The sequence below is a fragment of the Aulonocara sp. 'chitande type north' Nkhata Bay genome, linkage group LG22 (assembly GCF_057382095.1).
Source record: "Aulonocara sp. 'chitande type north' Nkhata Bay isolate Kocher_YH1m ecotype deep benthic linkage group LG22, A_spYH_male_GT1.1, whole genome shotgun sequence".
NCBI classification, from domain to species: Eukaryota; Metazoa; Chordata; class Actinopteri; order Cichliformes; family Cichlidae; genus Aulonocara; species Aulonocara sp. 'chitande type north' Nkhata Bay.
The window spans coordinates 22,795,418-22,811,890 of record NC_141364.1 but is presented as its reverse complement, the minus strand read 5'-3'; the positions used below and the strand labels follow the sequence as shown (position 1 = coordinate 22,811,890).

The window sequence follows — 16,473 nt, the reverse complement described above, 5'->3', positions numbered from 1 at the left end:
CGGTTTTCATAAATTTGTATTTTCCATACAAAGAAACAACAATAAAAATAAAACAAATTGCAAAACATGATATTAAAACTCTGAAAACTTAAACAATGACTTCTTGACTGGGGGAAAAAAAAAATTTAACTTCTGATGTTGGTAGCACTTCATTTTAACCACCTGATTTAGTTACCATTAAAGTTATTTAGTGTCAAAATTAACACTCGCATTAATTTGTTATCTTTATACACACAGAGTGCATCATTAACACAGGCTGCAAAATCCAGTGTCATTTTTCTTTCCCCATTTTTTATACAAAGTTAACAGTGATGAGTACAAGAAATCTGATCAACCATAAGTGAGCAAAACACGTGATCCGAGCTCCAGAAAATGAAGGAGGAAGGAAAGATGGAGGTCTAATAATGAGGCAAGAGTAAGCCACAGGTGCTGATTTCTGTGCTCAAACTCAACACGGATGCATCCAAAGGTCTAAAAATTAAGACATTTCATGTAAACAAGAACTACTTTAAAACTCAAGAGTTCTGCAGATATAGACATGCTTAATCAAAATGTTTCCCTCTGAAACACTTTGATGTACCACACGCAAACACACACACACACACACACACACACCAGTTATTGGAGGGATGCTGAATGTTGAAAGAAGCAACTCAGTAACGGCCTGCAAAAGACAAGAAACAACAAACATTTGTGTTAATAAATGGCTGAAGTCTGAAGTGCAAAAAGACTGATCATCATTTGACCAGAGAGTTAAGCACAAGAGATGTGTTCGAACAAGTGCAATAACCAGCTTTTTGTGCGCCACTTCTCTTCACACTTACGTGGGCTGTAGGAGCGAGACCGTGAGCGAGACCTGTATCGACTGTAGTACGGTGATGGAGAGCGCCTGCGACTGCAAAAAGACAAAAGGAACTTGAAATGCGTCTTCTGCCATATAATACTACAACACTTTGTACTCAGAAAAATTAGCGCTCACCTATATCTGTAGTCGTACTCATCATATCTGTCGTAGCGATCATAGCCGCGGTCATAATATGACTCTCTTCCCCTTCTGCTGCTGCTGCCGCCACCACCGCCGCCACCACCGCCACCACCATTGCTGTAAAAATGTAAAAAAGTTAATTAATTAAAAAAATAAATACATAAAAAAAAAAAAGTAAAATGACTTCTGAGAAACTTGAGGGGGAAAAAAGCACCATGTTAAGCACAGACAATACTGCATTTAATCAGTATGACTCAGAGGTGCATTTAAGCTTCATGGAGCTTTTAAATGGAGCTCCAGTGTCATGCAGTAGGTTAAGGAAACGGGTATCTAAGATTTGACACAAATGCTGATCTTACTGTGTAGGTCGGCCCATGTAGATTCCTGGTGTAGGGGTATGGGGACGTTTAGTAATGGAATAATCCACTCTGATGCGCCTCCCATCCAGCTCCATGCCATTGGCTCGCTCCATTGCCTGGGAACACAAAAGGGAGGAGAATACAAAGATATTGTCAGACCACTGTAAGCTCTTTGGTAAAAATGTATTTAAATAATGAAGGCCCACCAATATTGCACACTGAAACCATCTATATTAGACCCCATGATTGGGTGGTGAGAGAATGTAAAGAAAGGCTGACACCTAGTGGCATATTCAAGTAATCACACCCAATTTTTAAGAGAAAAAAAAAAAAAAAAAACTCTCTGAAGAAGCAAATCTAAACAACTGGTAACAAAAATGGAGAACTGCCTCTTTTTGGACTTTTTGTTTTATTGGGGTAACTGTGAAATAGTCCAGAAACATTAGGAACTGTAGCCAAAACTATTTTCATTTTATGGGGTAAACATTTTTTCTTCTGGCAATTTTGATAATGTTTGTTGATATAACGAGCCTATTTCTGCCAACAATGTTTTTGTTTTAATCATTTCCATTCTTAACTCAAAATTGAGAGATTTCAAAAATTTTCAGTCAGATATCTAAATAACATTTTTAAAGATTTAAAATAGTAAATAAAATAAAAAAACGAGATAACCTGAAAATACAATATTACAATAAAAATAAGTTGCTTGCATCAAGTCTGAAGACCACTGGGCATCTGATCCATAAATAACACCCTAAATATTTTTCATACCTCTTTAGAGTCTTCAAGCCTCTCAAAGTAAACAAAGGCAAATCCACGGGAGCGACCTGTGCGCTGGTCATACACCACGTTGACTCCAGCCAAAGGACCGTAGCGTGAAAACACCTCTCTCAGGTCACGCTCAGTCGTGTACAGGCTCAAACCAAACACCCCCAAACACGTGCTCGGATCAGGGTTCGCCTGGAAAGGTCAGCGATAGGGGTAAGAGTTGATGACGTAGCTTACCACATCGACCCTTGTAATGGTTTGCATACAGAATATATTTAATGAATTTATGATGCCCCCCCTCACCCTCCACCACATACACACAGGATCACTTTACATACTTTATGCACAGATGCTAGAAAAAGGTCTTTCCCTAAAACCCAGCACAGAAAATAATCACTAATAAAATACACTAAATCAATTAATTTATAACTGATGCAGCTGATGCTTAATAGTTGCTTTGGACCAGTTTTGCAGCTTATGGACAAAATACTGTTTCACCTACACTGGATACATGCTCTCACATTGTGACTTTTGACTTATAACTGAGGCAGTTATTGAGTTGCTTTGAAGGATATAATCCATATAATTTATGTTTGTATAATGGGGTAACAAAAGATGATGAAACAGTAGCACAATAAATTCTCAGTGGGTAAACTATGACAGCTTTAATAACCCCTTAAACTGCTTTCAAAAATATGTCACAGGGAGAGCTATGTATACACACGTGCTATAAAACCTTTTCACTTGCCTCATGCTTGCTCTGTTTTGTATTATTATATGGCCCACATAAAGCAGCTGTGCCCTACAAATATTGAGCTTAAGAAAGCTAGTTAAACATGGTGCTGCAAGCACATGTCAGCAGATGAGGAACCACTGAAACACATTACTTTTAGTGCATATGGCATAAATATATACAATATCTTTTTACTGATCTTTTTACTTTACCAGGATTTTACATTTGAATCTTTAAAGTCACTTTAAAAAAAAAAAAAAAAAAAAAAAGGCAGGGCACTTAGTATATCATTTGATCTGCTCAAAAATTATTGTCAAACACATATAGCACATTGTACTTTATATGCATTAAAACTGCACACACATCAGAAATCATCAATTACTGGAGCAACAAAATAAACATACAGTAAAGAAATAGTGACAGCATTTTTTTTTAAGTACTTAAATGTTAGTTGAGGCCTCTTTTCCACTGGAGTTTCAAAATATAACTTGATTTATTAGGTGACCTAATACTTATTGTAGATAATAAAGGTGACGCTGGTTGCAAACCAGCCACAATGTCCACATACATCAAGTTATTTGTATTTTTAAAAATTTCCCTATGATTATTTATGCATTTATACCTCATGCAGCACTGCAATGAGAGTGGTAACTTTGACCCACACACAACATTACTTCACCCCCCCAAAATATGTCAGAAGGTCCACATACCCTAACATCAGCACCACCGCCATGACTGTATGCTTCTTTTGTGAAGTCATGGCTCTGTTGATATAATGAAAGGGAGGGAAGGTTTATCAAAGGGATTATTAAATGTCATGTCAAAGCAGATTCCCACCGCATTTACCACAATCAACTGATAACATAAAACATATTTTACACAACAATATATTTTTATAACATAACGCAATGAGAACACTTCTCTGGACTGTAAAGACTTTTAATTAAACACTTCCTGTTAAAACAGTTGTAATTCCTAATAACAATTTAAAACAAACAAACAAACATACATAATATACATACTGAAAAAATAAACCAAAATGACAAAACTGTTTTGTTGAGATTAGCCTGAAGCCTCTGGAAACATGTAGGTGCGCTAAATAAAAATGTGTCATGTGTTGAGTGAAATGTGGTGTGAAATTCACTTACAGGCAAAATAACCCCCCCAAGCATTTTGAGCGTATAAATTTTCACTTTAAGTATATCGTGCAGTATATATTCAATGTCCTCACTACTTACTAGCTATGACACACAATAACCCAGTCTTTACAAGTCTGATTGTGAATGTATACGTTCTTTACCTTTCCTTCCACAACATCTTGAGTTACACTTACCCTACTGCCGGTGTGACGGCGCCGGTTTGACATGGGGGACGTGCTCTGGCTCTTCTTGCGCCGGTATTCAGGGCTGTAGGAACGAGAACGGGACTTCCTCCGGTGGGAATAGGACCGAGAGCGTGAACGGCTGTACCGGCGGTTTGAGTGCCGTCTAGAACGAGATCTAAAAATGAAGAAGTAGTAGTGAATTCAACACAAGAGAAGATGGCAACATTTAGGATAATCAGAGTGTGTGTATGTGTGTGTGTGTTTTGGGAAGGGTGGGGGCCAAGCTTACCTGGATTTTGACCGAGACCGTGATCTGGACTCGGAGTGTTTGGAGACCCGGGATGGGCTCGGAGAGCGAGACCTGCTCTCCGACTTGACCCGAGCTGGACTCCCACGATCCGATTTAGATGGGGAGCGTGACCCCTATTGCCATAGCAGTATGTTAACAACCTTTACTCATTCAAAATTTATTTATTTATACAAATCACAATAAGCAGTCAAATAAAATGGAAGTATCACACAGAGTACACTTATCTAAAATGTGCAGCCTATATACTGCGGGAAAAAGGGTTAGTAATCATGTAATTTCAATAAATGAACCTCTGTGTGGCATATTATTAAAATATCAATATTTTAAAAAATGTACATGTTCACCTGGACTATTAACACGGGAAAAAAAAAACATGCATTTTCTTATGTTACAGAAACGGAGCATGATAAAGAAAAGACATTTTGACACAAACAATATATTTACTTAACCTAGGGACACATTCATTCTTCCAGATTCTTTACACGCTACTCCCTTCTCTGAGGATTTCTATCCTTCTTCATTCTTCTTTTTTCAGTTTTCTCATTTTCTGATTCCAGGTCTGTTTCATTTTAGCCATTACACTGCAAGCGCGTCTATCTGACACCATTCTTCCGGTACACTTCCTCCCTTTCCAGCTCTATGTTCTGTTCTGTATATGTTTTCATTAGCCTTCTTTTATCTTGAAAATTTTCTTCATCATTCTTGGATAAAACTCTTCAAATCCTTCAGGTTCAATAACCTTAATGAAAAAAGAACATTCAATGAAATTAAGATCAGAGTGTTTTAGCAAAGGAGAATATCGTGAATGAAATGAAAAGGAAAACTGAATGCATCATTACATTTACAGTGCTGCTTCATTAGGTTTGAATAACCCAGAATTTATGCAAATGAGCAGAACAATGTAACATATGTGGGAATAAAAAGAGCTTAAATGAATTTTCTAGCAATGTTTCAACCTGATAAACCAGAGAATGAACGCTGAGAACGAAGAGTGGCTTAGGACTAACCCTCATACACTGACACAAAGCAGTACTACAGACAAAAAAAAAAAAAAAAAAACCGTAAGTGTGCAGAGCTATCCGCACAAAAGGACGCTAGCATAACGTAAGAGATAACTTGTGATTCCTTTCATTAACGAATGAGTCAGGTGCACTCAATTAAACTCACACTGCATGAAGCCAATTTGCACACACCAGTGTTTTAACGCTGGTTATTATTTTAAGCCAACTAGCTTGCTAGCTAGCGCCTGTTAGAAGCAGCCTTGCTAGCAGAGCATTAACCTTTCACATTAAAACAGGTATTAGCATAGTTTTCTTCCGTTAACTTGAGGCATTTCTCTGCCTCTGTCTGAAAACTGTAACGCAAGCCGATGAAGCGTTGCAGGTTATTTAGAGTTAGCACACATTACCATTGGCTAGTAGTTAGTGTATCCTAACAATGTTCTTTACTGAAAGCCACACGGAAGAGAAAGGGAAGAAAGGAAGATGTCACCGATATCATTCGACGGGAACTACTTACCCGCCCTTCATAGTTTCCTTCCTCGAGGTCACTCATTGCTCGGTATAGCTAATAAAAGCAGTTATTTGGACAAAAAATAAGCAAGTGGGCTTATATGCTACGTATATTTTCTGGTCAGTAGCTAGAAGATGGCGCGTAACGTAGGTTGCTGATATGCTTATGAGCCGCAGGATCTGACGTCATCTCACACGCCCCCCCCCCCCCCCCTTTCGACATAAAAAAAACATGGCGAACACACGGAGAAGTTGTAATGTTCTTTCACGGACCATTAGTGTCGCGGAGAAACATTAAGATGTTGTAGTACAAAGCAACGCTGCCACACAGGATAAATTAATTTATTGTCAAGGAGAGCAAAATTTCTCATTGTAGAGAGTGAGAGTTAAGATCGTTGGAGGCAGAGTAGAGGCTACAGTCACGTGAAGAAACATGATTTTAAAAAAAACATTTAAATGTTCAAGAAGGACCTGCTTTGTATTTCAGTGCTGTGCTTCTCTTTATGTCAGAGGACAGGACAAAAACTTACTGATCTTTTTTTTAAATCATGATGTTAATTTGCAGGTGAATTACACTTCCGCGTCAGATGTACACCATAATCGGAACCCCATTTTAACCTTACGCCGGAACCTTCTGTATAACCTGACGTACTCCTCACGACAAACGTAACTACAGGTCAACGACTTCAATGGCGACAAAGGTTGCGGTGTAGGTATTAGGAGCTCCCGGTTGCAAAGTCAGTTGTGCCAGATTTTCCGCAGAAGTCTAAATCACACTTTACAACCCCATTTCCTAAAAAAGAAAAAAAAAAAAAAGCTCCACCAAATACAAGTTACAAAAAAGACAAACGTCCAGCTGCAGTTAAATATTAAGCAACTTTATTCCTGCAGTGTGACACTTTAGCTTGAGGTCATAAAATAAAGTCCACGGGTTAGCAACAAAGTTGTTTTCTACATTATGCTCCTGGAGTTGTGTCTTCTTTCCTTCTTCATACACATTGGAAGATGGTGAAGTTTTTATTCTACTTCTCAATAAAAACATGAACAAATAGTAGTGCTCTTTTTGTTGTATTTAAATAAAGATTCCCAGACATGCATTATACCTAGTACTGGACTAAACTGCATTTTTCTTTTAGTGTTGGACTAGGCTTTCTGGGAAGCATGCTGCTACTGCTTAAATTTATTTTATTTTTAAATCAGTTATTTTACAGTTTGGGTTTTTTTTGTTTTTTTGGAAAATAGGGTTGTGTGAGTAAAGACATCTCCCATCAGGTCACCACCTTATCATTTTTACTTCATTGCATCATGTAGCAAATTAAGGCCACGCCACTACTCGATTATTTAGTCCTGTGATCGCCACATACTGTTAAGCTGAAACAAAGCTGCTTTAACTGCCCTATTTTTCCTCACTTTTATTCTGCCACTCATGCTGTGTTTTGTATAATCCCCCTCCTGCCAAAAAAAAGGAAGAAATGTTGATAAAAATGTTGCAAATCCAATATAACGACCAACAAGTTTTTCTTTCTTGGTGGACAAACCAGTGTTAACTATGCTAAGAGCACAGGTCCAATGCAGATGATTTAATTTTAAAAGGTTTCTATAATCACAGTGCACCATGAATATGTGTAAGCAGTGAGTCACTTATCCTAACAGCATTAGTGGGCTAAAAACTCACTGCATATACATTCAGTCTCTTTGAGCTACTGGATTTGAAGTGAGACAGAGCAAGCACACACACTCGCACGCATTTACAGCGGCAAATAGGCATCATCCCATGATATTCTCCATACGTCTCACAGCAACAGCACATACACATTTATATTGCCTTCACATGGAGTGCAAATAATATTCTTTGGATTTTTTGTTACAAGAAAACTACCTAGTTAATTTTGCCTTAAAACCTCATTAGCTGTAAGCTAAAGGAAGAATCTTCAAGTTCTTTAGTTCTTAGCAATCGTGGCAGCAAAAAACTAAAACTGTATTCTAAGCTATCATACATGTACAGCATTTTGATATGTTGAAGTAGTACTGTAACTTGTTGGCGATGGGAGCATTTTAAGCTGGTTTTATGATTAAGCATTTAGAATTCAGGAACAGTTTCAAGCATCTGCTTTTGGCATATACTTAAACAGTCACCTTACATTTGAAAAAATAGGCATAATAGTTTCAGCAATGGAAATACAAAACAAGAAAAAGATGTGCTGGAAGTATTGGTACAAAAAAATGAAATAAATATCAGCATTGAGAGACTAAAGAGGTCCTCTTTCTTCTGAGTTGGATGAATATTTCTGAGACACATTCCATAACTTAAGCTTCTGGGCATCCATAAGAATCCCTGCAGCTCTTTATTTATCTGATGTTGCTTCATTAGCAATGAAAGATGTAAAACTTGGTGTGCTTATTTAACAAAAAGATATAATATTTGGCCTTCTTAATGTGGTCGGGCCCTATTAGGTATGTGTGGATGAAGGCGATATGTCCCTGGGTGACTTCCAGGTTTCTCCTGCTGCTTCACAGGTTTCTGCAGGGCTACAGGAGCAGATGCAAGCAGGCCCCCTGCTGTGTGGGAGCTGTTTGTAGAGGAGGAATTGACCACCAGTTCAATTTTCCCCTCCAGTTTTACAAGCCGTGTCAGAATGTCATCCAGTAACACAGCTATAGTCCTCTTCAGGTCAGCTATTTGAGTAAAGTACAGAGAAAAAGACAGAAGGGGGAAAAAAATCAGTCCTTGAGGCTGCTTTTCTTGCAACTATGAGACACACTTGTCATGTAGGTATTAGTAAAATATGGTGCAATATCATCATACTTTCCATTTAAAAAGTATGGTAATATTGCACCACTTCTGAATTTTTCTAAATTCTTACCATATCCTGCCATGGAGGTTCCTTGTGGCCCACCTGGTGCATTCTGGTTCTCTTCTGTCAGCACTTTGACATATCGCCGGCTTAGCTCCAGTATCTTCTCACGCAACTCTGCACTGCTCTGATGGCGAGGCTGCTGCACAGTGTACCTCAGCAGCATAAGTCCCCATGCCAGGCCAAATGCCAGGAGTAGCATACTCAGCTTCTGAGACATGTTCCTACGCAGTAGTGCAGCCAGCATGGTACTGTGGTGAAGGGGAAAGGTGGCTATGAATGCCCGGTCTGAGGCTGAAGGTCTTGAGTTCTTTGAATTTTTAAACAATCAGCTTGACAACGTAGCAGTTCCTGCAGGAAACAAATCCTGCTGTCCTTAGTCAAACAGAGGTCAAAGCTGTCAAAGTCTGCTGCACATCCTGCTCATCGTGAGGGGATATGAAGAAGTCTGGAGTAACAGCAGAAGCCAAGAAGTGTAGCCACAGACATCGGCACTCAGGGGTGTTTGGAAAGGTGCTTGGGTTGCAAGATGTGTGAGACCAAATCACCAATGCAGACTGGGTTTTTAGGCAGGGGATCAGCAGACATGGCTGAAAATGCTTTAAAAACAAACAAGAACAAGAAAAAGAAGACAACAGACAGAAATAACAACATTAATATAGAAGGAAAAACATGCTTACATTAGGGATGCAATGAAAAATCTGACAAAACAATTACTTTAAACACTGCAGCAAAACTCCCTCCCACAATCCAAAGACATGCAGTTAGTGAGATAAGGTTAACTTGTGATTCTAAATTATACACAGGTGTTAATGTGAGTGTGACTGATTCTCTCTCTCTCTCTGTGTGTTAGCCTTGCTTCAGACTGGCGACCTCCCCAGGGTGTACACCATCTCATGCCCTATGGTAGCTGGAATAGCCTCCAGCCCCCCACGACCCTAATAAGGATGAGCAGAAGAAAATGGATGAGATGGATTTTTTTTTTTTTTTTTTTGCAGTGCTGCAATGTCATGATTAAAAGAAAAAAAGCTTAAACCCATTGCAGTCTCATTTTTGTTCATCCTCTAAATTTGTAAGGGCTCACAATGTTTTTAAACACAGAATGAGTATTTCTGGGTGAGTTAATGAAAGCACAACCTCATGTGAATTATCACATCTATCTTATCATTAATAGCAAGGTTTCCTGAAATACCTTGTTGTTACTAGTGACATTTTCCCCCTTTTACTGCTTTTGGTTACAAACACTAAGCTACAAATCTCTTTCAGCCCTCTTAGCCCAGAAACCTGATTACTAGTTTAGATTTCACCGTACCTACTTTGCAGCTCCAAATAGGGGAGAGAGAAACAGACAGAGGGCATTCATACCCCAATCCCACAATGGGCACAATAGTGACAAATAATCTGCAAGCGCACTGTGCACAGTCAAAGCACATTAGACAATTTCTCAGCTTTCACAACTTTGTCACCAGGTTCATTTTCTGAAAAATCTCTTGGGTGAGGGAGTGTCACTTCTTTTTGTGAGGCTGGAGAGGAGATGGTGATTGAGCAGATAAATTATGAAAAGATGAGTAACACAATCTGTTAAGTGATGCTTCTCATACACGCAAACATGTCCTTTCTGTGACCTGGGCAAAACCAGTTATCAGCAAATACAAACTCAACTAGGAAGAAATTCTTAAAGTAACGGTATAAGTAAGTCAGGAAGTGAGACTCTTGTCATGACCGGACCATAATTTCATGGAAACACAAACGTTTCAGACAAATAATCTTCCACCTGGTTAGAGGACTGTTTAACACAGCGTGCCTAATCGGGCGCATGGCTTATCGGACTCCTTACCAGCCATTCACATCTATCCCAGAAGTTAAATATTGACCACAACAGCTGTCGCATGTCATCTGCACAGGCAAACAACTGGCAGGGTCAGCGAATGGTTCAATTGGGCGACAGGTGCGCAATACCGAACTGTCAACAGTGCTTGGGTTTTACAAAAAAACAAAATACAGAACTTACTGAACCTGTTTATCACCTAGCAGAATATAAAATAAACATGTTTAAAGTAGATTATCCAACCCAGCACTGAAAACGAATCCAAACCACACGTGTGCTTCGTTTCTGATAGGCATTTCGGGACATTTGTTTTTAACTACTTAACAGTCACTGAAGCGGTTTCCAACTCTGTCGATATTTCACGTTAGCTCGACATTTCTGCTCGCCAGCACTGAAACCATACAGTCAACAGCGAAAAGGGAAGGTAAACCTTTTTCGTGTCCCAAAACCTTTCAAAAAACACACATTTCAACCTACCGTGTTATCTGGGAAACTAACTTGAACTGAAGCGGAAATTTGCAGGCTGCAGATAGGCAGTGACGAGGCGACTGTGAGCTCCAGCGGCTACCGGTGGCTGACACTGAATGATGCTTGTTGTTTGGCAACCCAGGGCTGTTGTTGCTGTGTTGTGAACGGCACCCTCCCTTTGTTTCCGTTAACGAAAAGTTAGCTACCGAACTTCGAGTGAAGGTGTCTTTTCCGGCTCAAAGTCATTCCGCCGCCTTCCGACACAGCCTCGAAAAACCGACGAGGTCTCTGTATGCAAAAGTCGGCAGCTAAATTCCAAGCATGCAACTGCGCTGAATGTCATGGTTCCACTGGACGTCTCGTGCATGCGTCAGTGCTATTGAATTATGGGAAATGTATTCATACCCTACTTATCGTGGTGTATCGCCTCTAACCAAATATTTTATTGAATTACTTTCGTTTATCTACGAGTATTATTTAAGGGGAAACCTTTAAGTAACAATGAGTTTATAACGTAAAAAAGAAATCATACGGCATATTGTAACGTTCACGACGATAGCAAGCCACAAATCCGTCATTGCTTTGTGTGCGCGTGTGTGTAGTTCACCCTGCGCCCATTAGAGGGAAGTCTAAAACCATCTCCATGGCAATTTTAAAACTGGTTGTAAACACAAAGAGTAGCTACTGTGCAAGGAGCGAGCTACAGCTACAAGTTAAACCCTCTAACAACATGGAGAAAATAGATCTCGATCAATCCGCTTTAAAAGCAGTTGATGACTACTGGGAATACAGAAGGTTTGTTTGGCGAGTGTCTTTTGACTGATGGTTTTGGGTTTTCAGTCACCGTCACGTGACAGCTTTTGCCAAAGTTAACATAGCGACTATGCTATTACACTTAGATAAGCTCGTATTATAGGAAAACAAGGAATATAAATAGATTTAACTGTATGTAATATTATTCCTATTGGTGGTTCGTCTTCTGAAGGATTGTGGGTGATGATGATGGAGAAAAGCTCTTCACTCCAGAGCAATATGAGGAATACAGGAAGAAGATGTTTTCTCAGCGACTTAAAAACCGGTTATATGTGAGCTATGGAGTGCCTGGGGGTATTGACTGTAAGCTGATTGGCCCAGAAACACAGTGCTTCTGTGCACATAGGTAACACATTACTTTATAACTCACACACTCAGACATCCTTCTCTCTTGCACATGCTCAGTAATGAAATGTAATCCAGGTACAAGCAACATAAAACAGACTGGGAAGTGGTTCCCTCTGAGCGACCCCTGGCCTTACCATGCAGAGTCAAGGGATGCTGCTGCCCTGCCTACGAGTACGTTCCTCGGCTTGGACCAAACCCTGTGCGCTGCAGGTGTAAACACTTACCTCAACATCACAGTGAAGCAGCAGGCCACTTGTGCAAGTCTTGTGAGTCTGAAATCACTACATTTTAAAACTGTATTACAGGTTTACTCCACTCAGTGTGAACTCCAGCACCTATGTGGACTCTTGTTCTGCTGACTTTTTTATCAGGCAGTTCTTGTTCTGGATTCCAGAGTCCCTACACCTGTGGGTGTGGCCAGCCCAGCTCTGAACACCAGACTCTGGTAAGACAACTCAAACATCAAACATGTTTTCTTCTTGTTAAAGAAGCAGATGCTAGATCTAGATTTCTATTACTCTGCATAATTTCAAATAAAACTTTATTGTGTTTGCTCTATCTTCTTGGCAGGTTGAGACAAAACTGGAGAGGCAGGCACGCGGTCAGCCTGTGGGCAGGGATGTCCCTTATGCTGCCATGGGTGGGCTGACAGGGTTCAGCTCCTTGATTGATGGTTACCTAGCTTTGGAAATCAGTGGCTCAGGTAAGACTATAACTGCATATAACCTTTTTGTCTTTCTTCCAAGGGAAGCAAAAGTAGAGATCCGTTTTTACACATGTATGGTTTAACACCAACACCCTATAAGCACTAAGACCATTAAAGCCCTTTTTTTTAAAATCTCAGGCTCTTTGAATTATAGAGTGAGGGATTTGGTGATCCAGCCTTTGCTAGGGTGTTTTTGGATGCATTCAACTGTATGTACTGTTAGTTCCATTAAAGCACATAGGAGGGCAGCAAAGTGCAGTGGAGTGTCAGTGTTGAAATGAAGAAACCTGCAGTGCTGCGATTTGTTCATGAAAAGTGAAAAGTGTAGAGTAAAGACTGTGTGTGGTTATCTCGATTTGGAGTACAGCTGTGTGGACACAAAAATATATGTCTTTCTTTTGATTATAGTACAGTGTGTAAAAAAGATTCAAACTTTATGCAGTGGACTGATTACTCCATAATTTTGCATATATTTTGCAATGACACCTCCTTCCATACATGATTTCCATACTCTCTGCTGTATTTTTTTTTAGATCAAGAAAGCCCTCAGCAGAGCTGCTCGGCATTAAAGACCAACCAAACATCAGCTAAAGCATCAAGGTTTGCTCTCTGTAAGAGAGGGACCAACAAACAATAAAATACAACATCGGTTTGTGTGTATCCATAGGATAATGAATATGAAATACTCAATACATACATATTTGGACAATGCTGAAATTGTTGTCATTTTTGGGAGATTTTAGATAAAAGAAAAAAGCTTTAATTCAAGGGTTTAACAAAAGTCCTGCATTGACTGATTAAGAATTACAGCTGTATAACTAAATGGGGGTGTGGCGAAATGCGGATTGCAGGCAGTGAGTAAGCATTGTAAGAATTACAGCCATTTTTATACACTATCCCCCATTTACAGAGGCGTAATTAGATAAACCTGTTATGAAACGACTGTATGCAGGCAGGAAAAGGACCCAAAGTGCAGACTCCGGAGACAAACGTTCAGCACAGCTTTAATGCTGAACTCAAAAGTGTAACAAAACTGAGACTACAAAATACACCTACGCAGACAGCACACACAGCAAGATACGAGTAGATCATGACACTGACAAACTGAAACACAGGGCTTAAATACATAGAGGGAGCAATCAGGGAATGGGCAACAGGAGGGAAACACAGCTGGGGCAAATCAGGCCTAACGAGACAAGGGGAAGCAAAACCAGACACATTAACAAGAGACATGGACTTTCAAAGTAAAACAGGAAACATAACACAGACTCACAGGCAAGCACTATAACAAAGGGAACAGAGACGTGGGACCAGGGCAGACACAGACACTGACTGGACGTGGGGATACTGCAGACAGGGGAGACAGCAACTATGGAACACAGACAGAAAACCAGAACACTAAAACTCTAACCAAACCCCACCCAGAGAACCTAAACTAAGAATAATCCTAAAACCCATAAAGCAAAGCTAGAATATAATGAAATAACAAAATCAAAGAACCAAGAACACAAAACACTGGGTCGACGACCCAGGGACCCTAACAAAACCAGCATAATTTGAAATAGGTTATTTTTAATACTTCTGTGAAAATCCTGCGCAGTCAGTGACTGCCTGAAGTCTAGAACCCATGGAGATCATCAAATGCTCTTTTTCTTGCATGAGATGCTCAGTGACCTTCTGTTGCTGCTTTTGGGTGTATGTGCTTTGAGTTTGGTCTTCAGAAACTATAAAACACACTCTGTTGGGCTCAGATTGGATGACTGGCTTAGTCATTGAAGAATATCCCATTTCTGTGCATTGTGAAACTCTTCGGTTGCTCTTGCAGTATTCTTTGGGTCATTATCCATTTGCACTTTGACATGGTGTTCCAGTTTTGCAGTATTTGGCTGCATCTGTGCACACAGTATAGTCCTGTAGAAAGCTACTTTAAGCTGCAGTCTTATTCACAAGAGGTCGCCACAGGGGTAGCTCGCATGTTTGATTCGGCAGATTTTTTACCGTAGGTTGGCCTTCCTGATGTAACCCCAAAGGGATTTGTGTCTCCCCTTGGGATCGAACCAGAGATTTCCCGCTTATTAGGTGAATGTGTAAACCGCTTACTGCTATATTTAGATTAAGGAATCCACAGGCTATGTTTGCAGCCTGCACTGTGCATACTATCTGCATACAGTCACACCCTCATTTCTCTGCATATGCTATGGCTGTAATTTACAATCAGTTGATGCACTACTTTTGTTAAACCCCCTGAATTAAAAATCTGAAACTTTGAAAATCTGCACATCACATGTTGATTGTTTGATTTAAAATCTACCATGTGTGCAGAAGCAAGACTAAGGTTAAAAAAATGTCATTGGACTGCAAAGGTATGCCTTTTTCAGAGTTGAAGAACAAGCAGCTTGGTTCAAAGTGAAATCATTTCAGCTTTCACTGAAAAGTATGTCTTTGTCAGTGTCGTGACAAAGTGATATAATCAGCTGTCAGCAAAAGCTGTGACTAAATCCCACCATGCAACTGAACAATTACTGACAATACAGTATATCGGTTCAGTCAAAGAGCTGAGTGGGGGAACCACTGGCAACATTATTACGATGATCCAGATTTTGACACACTGTTTTTGTGAACTTTTAAGAAGACGAAACAATGCTTTATCAAGTAGATGTTGTCTGTTTTATAATGCTGTTTGTGCTGCCATGATGCATAAACCACGGTCCTCTTTATTTGGCGTCTCTGCTGAAACTCACAAGTGTGACTATGATGGTAAAAATTAAGATATGATGTATAATAATGGATTGCATTTATATAGCGCTTTTCGAGACCCTCAAAGCGCTTTACAATTCCACTATTCATTCACTCTCACACTGGTGGAGGCAAGCTACAGTTGTAGCCACAGCTCCCCTGGGGCAGACTGACAGAAGCGAGGCTGCCATATCAGCCCCTCTGGCCATCACCAGTAGACGGTAGGTGAAGTGCCTTGCACACAATGACCGAGACGGTCCGAGCCGGGGCTCGAACCGGCAACCTTCCGATTACAAGACGAACTCTTGAGCCACGATCGCCCTGAATGACTAAATTATTTATTTAGTCATCTTCAGTTGAATTATTATTAAAGTTATTTAAACTCAAATTAATCCAAAGGTCAACCTTTTTAAAGTATATAAGACTACAATTTTCCTAAAGTCTGTGTGTAATTGTATTAAACAACTGTGATCTCAGCAGTGGGCAAAATAAGTGCTATTAAGTTTTGTTTTGTTTTTTCCATAATCAAGCAGCCCTGGCAGCTTTCTCAAGAGCCACTCATCATCTACACGAATGAGAGACTGAAGACATTTGTAACAGCAAACCAAAGATGAAAAATACAAGACTAAATTAAAACCTGCTCAGCTATCATTTTGAGTTTTACTCAATCACCATCATAACATTTTTCTAAGATTTGGAACCTGTTCACCAGCTATCTTTTTTCCTAAA

The 16,473-nt window shown here is 39.8% G+C and overlaps 3 protein-coding genes across 8 annotated transcripts; 1 reads left to right on the top strand and 2 right to left on the bottom strand.

Annotated features, from left to right (window-relative positions):
* On the bottom strand, nucleotides 1-6,170 carry tra2a (transformer 2 alpha homolog). The gene is made up of 9 exons (XM_086280135.1): nucleotides 5,998-6,170; nucleotides 4,459-4,592; nucleotides 4,179-4,344; nucleotides 3,556-3,609; nucleotides 2,116-2,304; nucleotides 1,345-1,460; nucleotides 980-1,102; nucleotides 825-895; nucleotides 1-664 (listed from the first exon to the last, which is right to left on the bottom strand). Exons 1-9 carry the CDS (start codon nucleotides 6,031-6,033, stop codon nucleotides 654-656), a joined length of 900 nt encoding a protein of 299 aa, XP_086136261.1. The 5' UTR covers nucleotides 6,034-6,170; the 3' UTR covers nucleotides 1-653.
* Nucleotides 6,171-6,337: 167 nt separating this feature from the next.
* On the bottom strand, nucleotides 6,338-11,515 carry ccdc126 (coiled-coil domain containing 126). 5 transcript variants are annotated; one of them, XM_086280470.1, is made up of 4 exons: nucleotides 11,151-11,515; nucleotides 9,705-9,783; nucleotides 8,855-9,444; nucleotides 6,338-8,666 (listed from the first exon to the last, which is right to left on the bottom strand). In XM_086280470.1, the coding sequence occupies exons 3-4, from the start codon at nucleotides 9,090-9,092 to the stop codon at nucleotides 8,422-8,424; spliced, it is 483 nt and encodes a 160-aa protein (XP_086136596.1). In that variant the 5' UTR covers nucleotides 9,093-9,444; nucleotides 9,705-9,783; nucleotides 11,151-11,515; the 3' UTR covers nucleotides 6,338-8,421. The 5 variants fall into 5 exon arrangements, with proteins under 5 accessions (XP_086136596.1, XP_086136598.1, XP_086136594.1 ...); XM_086280472.1 differs by having other exon boundaries at nucleotides 11,172-11,515; XM_086280468.1 differs by lacking the exon at nucleotides 9,705-9,783.
* Nucleotides 11,316-14,871, top strand: fam221a (family with sequence similarity 221 member A). Of its 2 annotated transcripts, none has more exons than XM_086280467.1 (6): nucleotides 11,316-11,510; nucleotides 12,127-12,300; nucleotides 12,378-12,568; nucleotides 12,674-12,747; nucleotides 12,873-13,005; nucleotides 13,542-14,871. In XM_086280467.1, the coding sequence occupies exons 1-6, from the start codon at nucleotides 11,434-11,436 to the stop codon at nucleotides 13,643-13,645; spliced, it is 753 nt and encodes a 250-aa protein (XP_086136593.1). In that variant the 5' UTR covers nucleotides 11,316-11,433; the 3' UTR covers nucleotides 13,646-14,871. The 2 variants fall into 2 exon arrangements, with proteins under 2 accessions (XP_086136593.1, XP_086136592.1); XM_086280466.1 differs by lacking the exon at nucleotides 11,316-11,510 and adding an exon at nucleotides 11,559-11,936 and having other exon boundaries at nucleotides 13,542-13,741.
* The last annotated feature ends 1,602 nt before the right edge of the window (nucleotides 14,872-16,473 follow it).

What these genes read in the sequence shown, in the direction of transcription:
- tra2a (XM_086280135.1), bottom strand. Translation starts at nt 6,033, where the DNA reads ATGAGTGACCTCGAGGAAGGAAACTATGAAGGGCGG. An exon ending in TACATGGGCCGACCTACACA is followed by an intron (nt 1,103 to 1,344) that starts GTAAGATCAGCA and finishes ACATTTTTACAG; the next exon opens with CAATGGTGGTGGCGGTGGTG. An exon ending in GAGTACGACTACAGATATAG is followed by an intron (nt 896 to 979) that starts GTGAGCGCTAAT and finishes GTCTTTTTGCAG; the next exon opens with TCGCAGGCGCTCTCCATCAC.
- ccdc126 (XM_086280470.1), bottom strand. Translation starts at nt 9,092, where the DNA reads ATGCTGGCTGCACTACTGCGTAGGAACATGTCTCAGAAGCTGAGTATG. An exon ending in AACCTCCATGGCAGGATATG is followed by an intron (nt 8,667 to 8,854) that starts GTAAGAATTTAG and finishes TTACTCAAATAG; the next exon opens with CTGACCTGAAGAGGACTATA.
- fam221a (XM_086280466.1), top strand. Translation starts at nt 11,785, where the DNA reads ATGGCAATTTTAAAACTGGTTGTAAACACAAAGAGTAGCTACTGTGCA. An exon ending in AGGCCACTTGTGCAAGTCTT is followed by an intron (nt 12,569 to 12,673) that starts GTGAGTCTGAAA and finishes CTTTTTTATCAG; the next exon opens with GCAGTTCTTGTTCTGGATTC. An exon ending in TTTGGAAATCAGTGGCTCAG is followed by an intron (nt 13,006 to 13,541) that starts GTAAGACTATAA and finishes ATTTTTTTTTAG; the next exon opens with ATCAAGAAAGCCCTCAGCAG.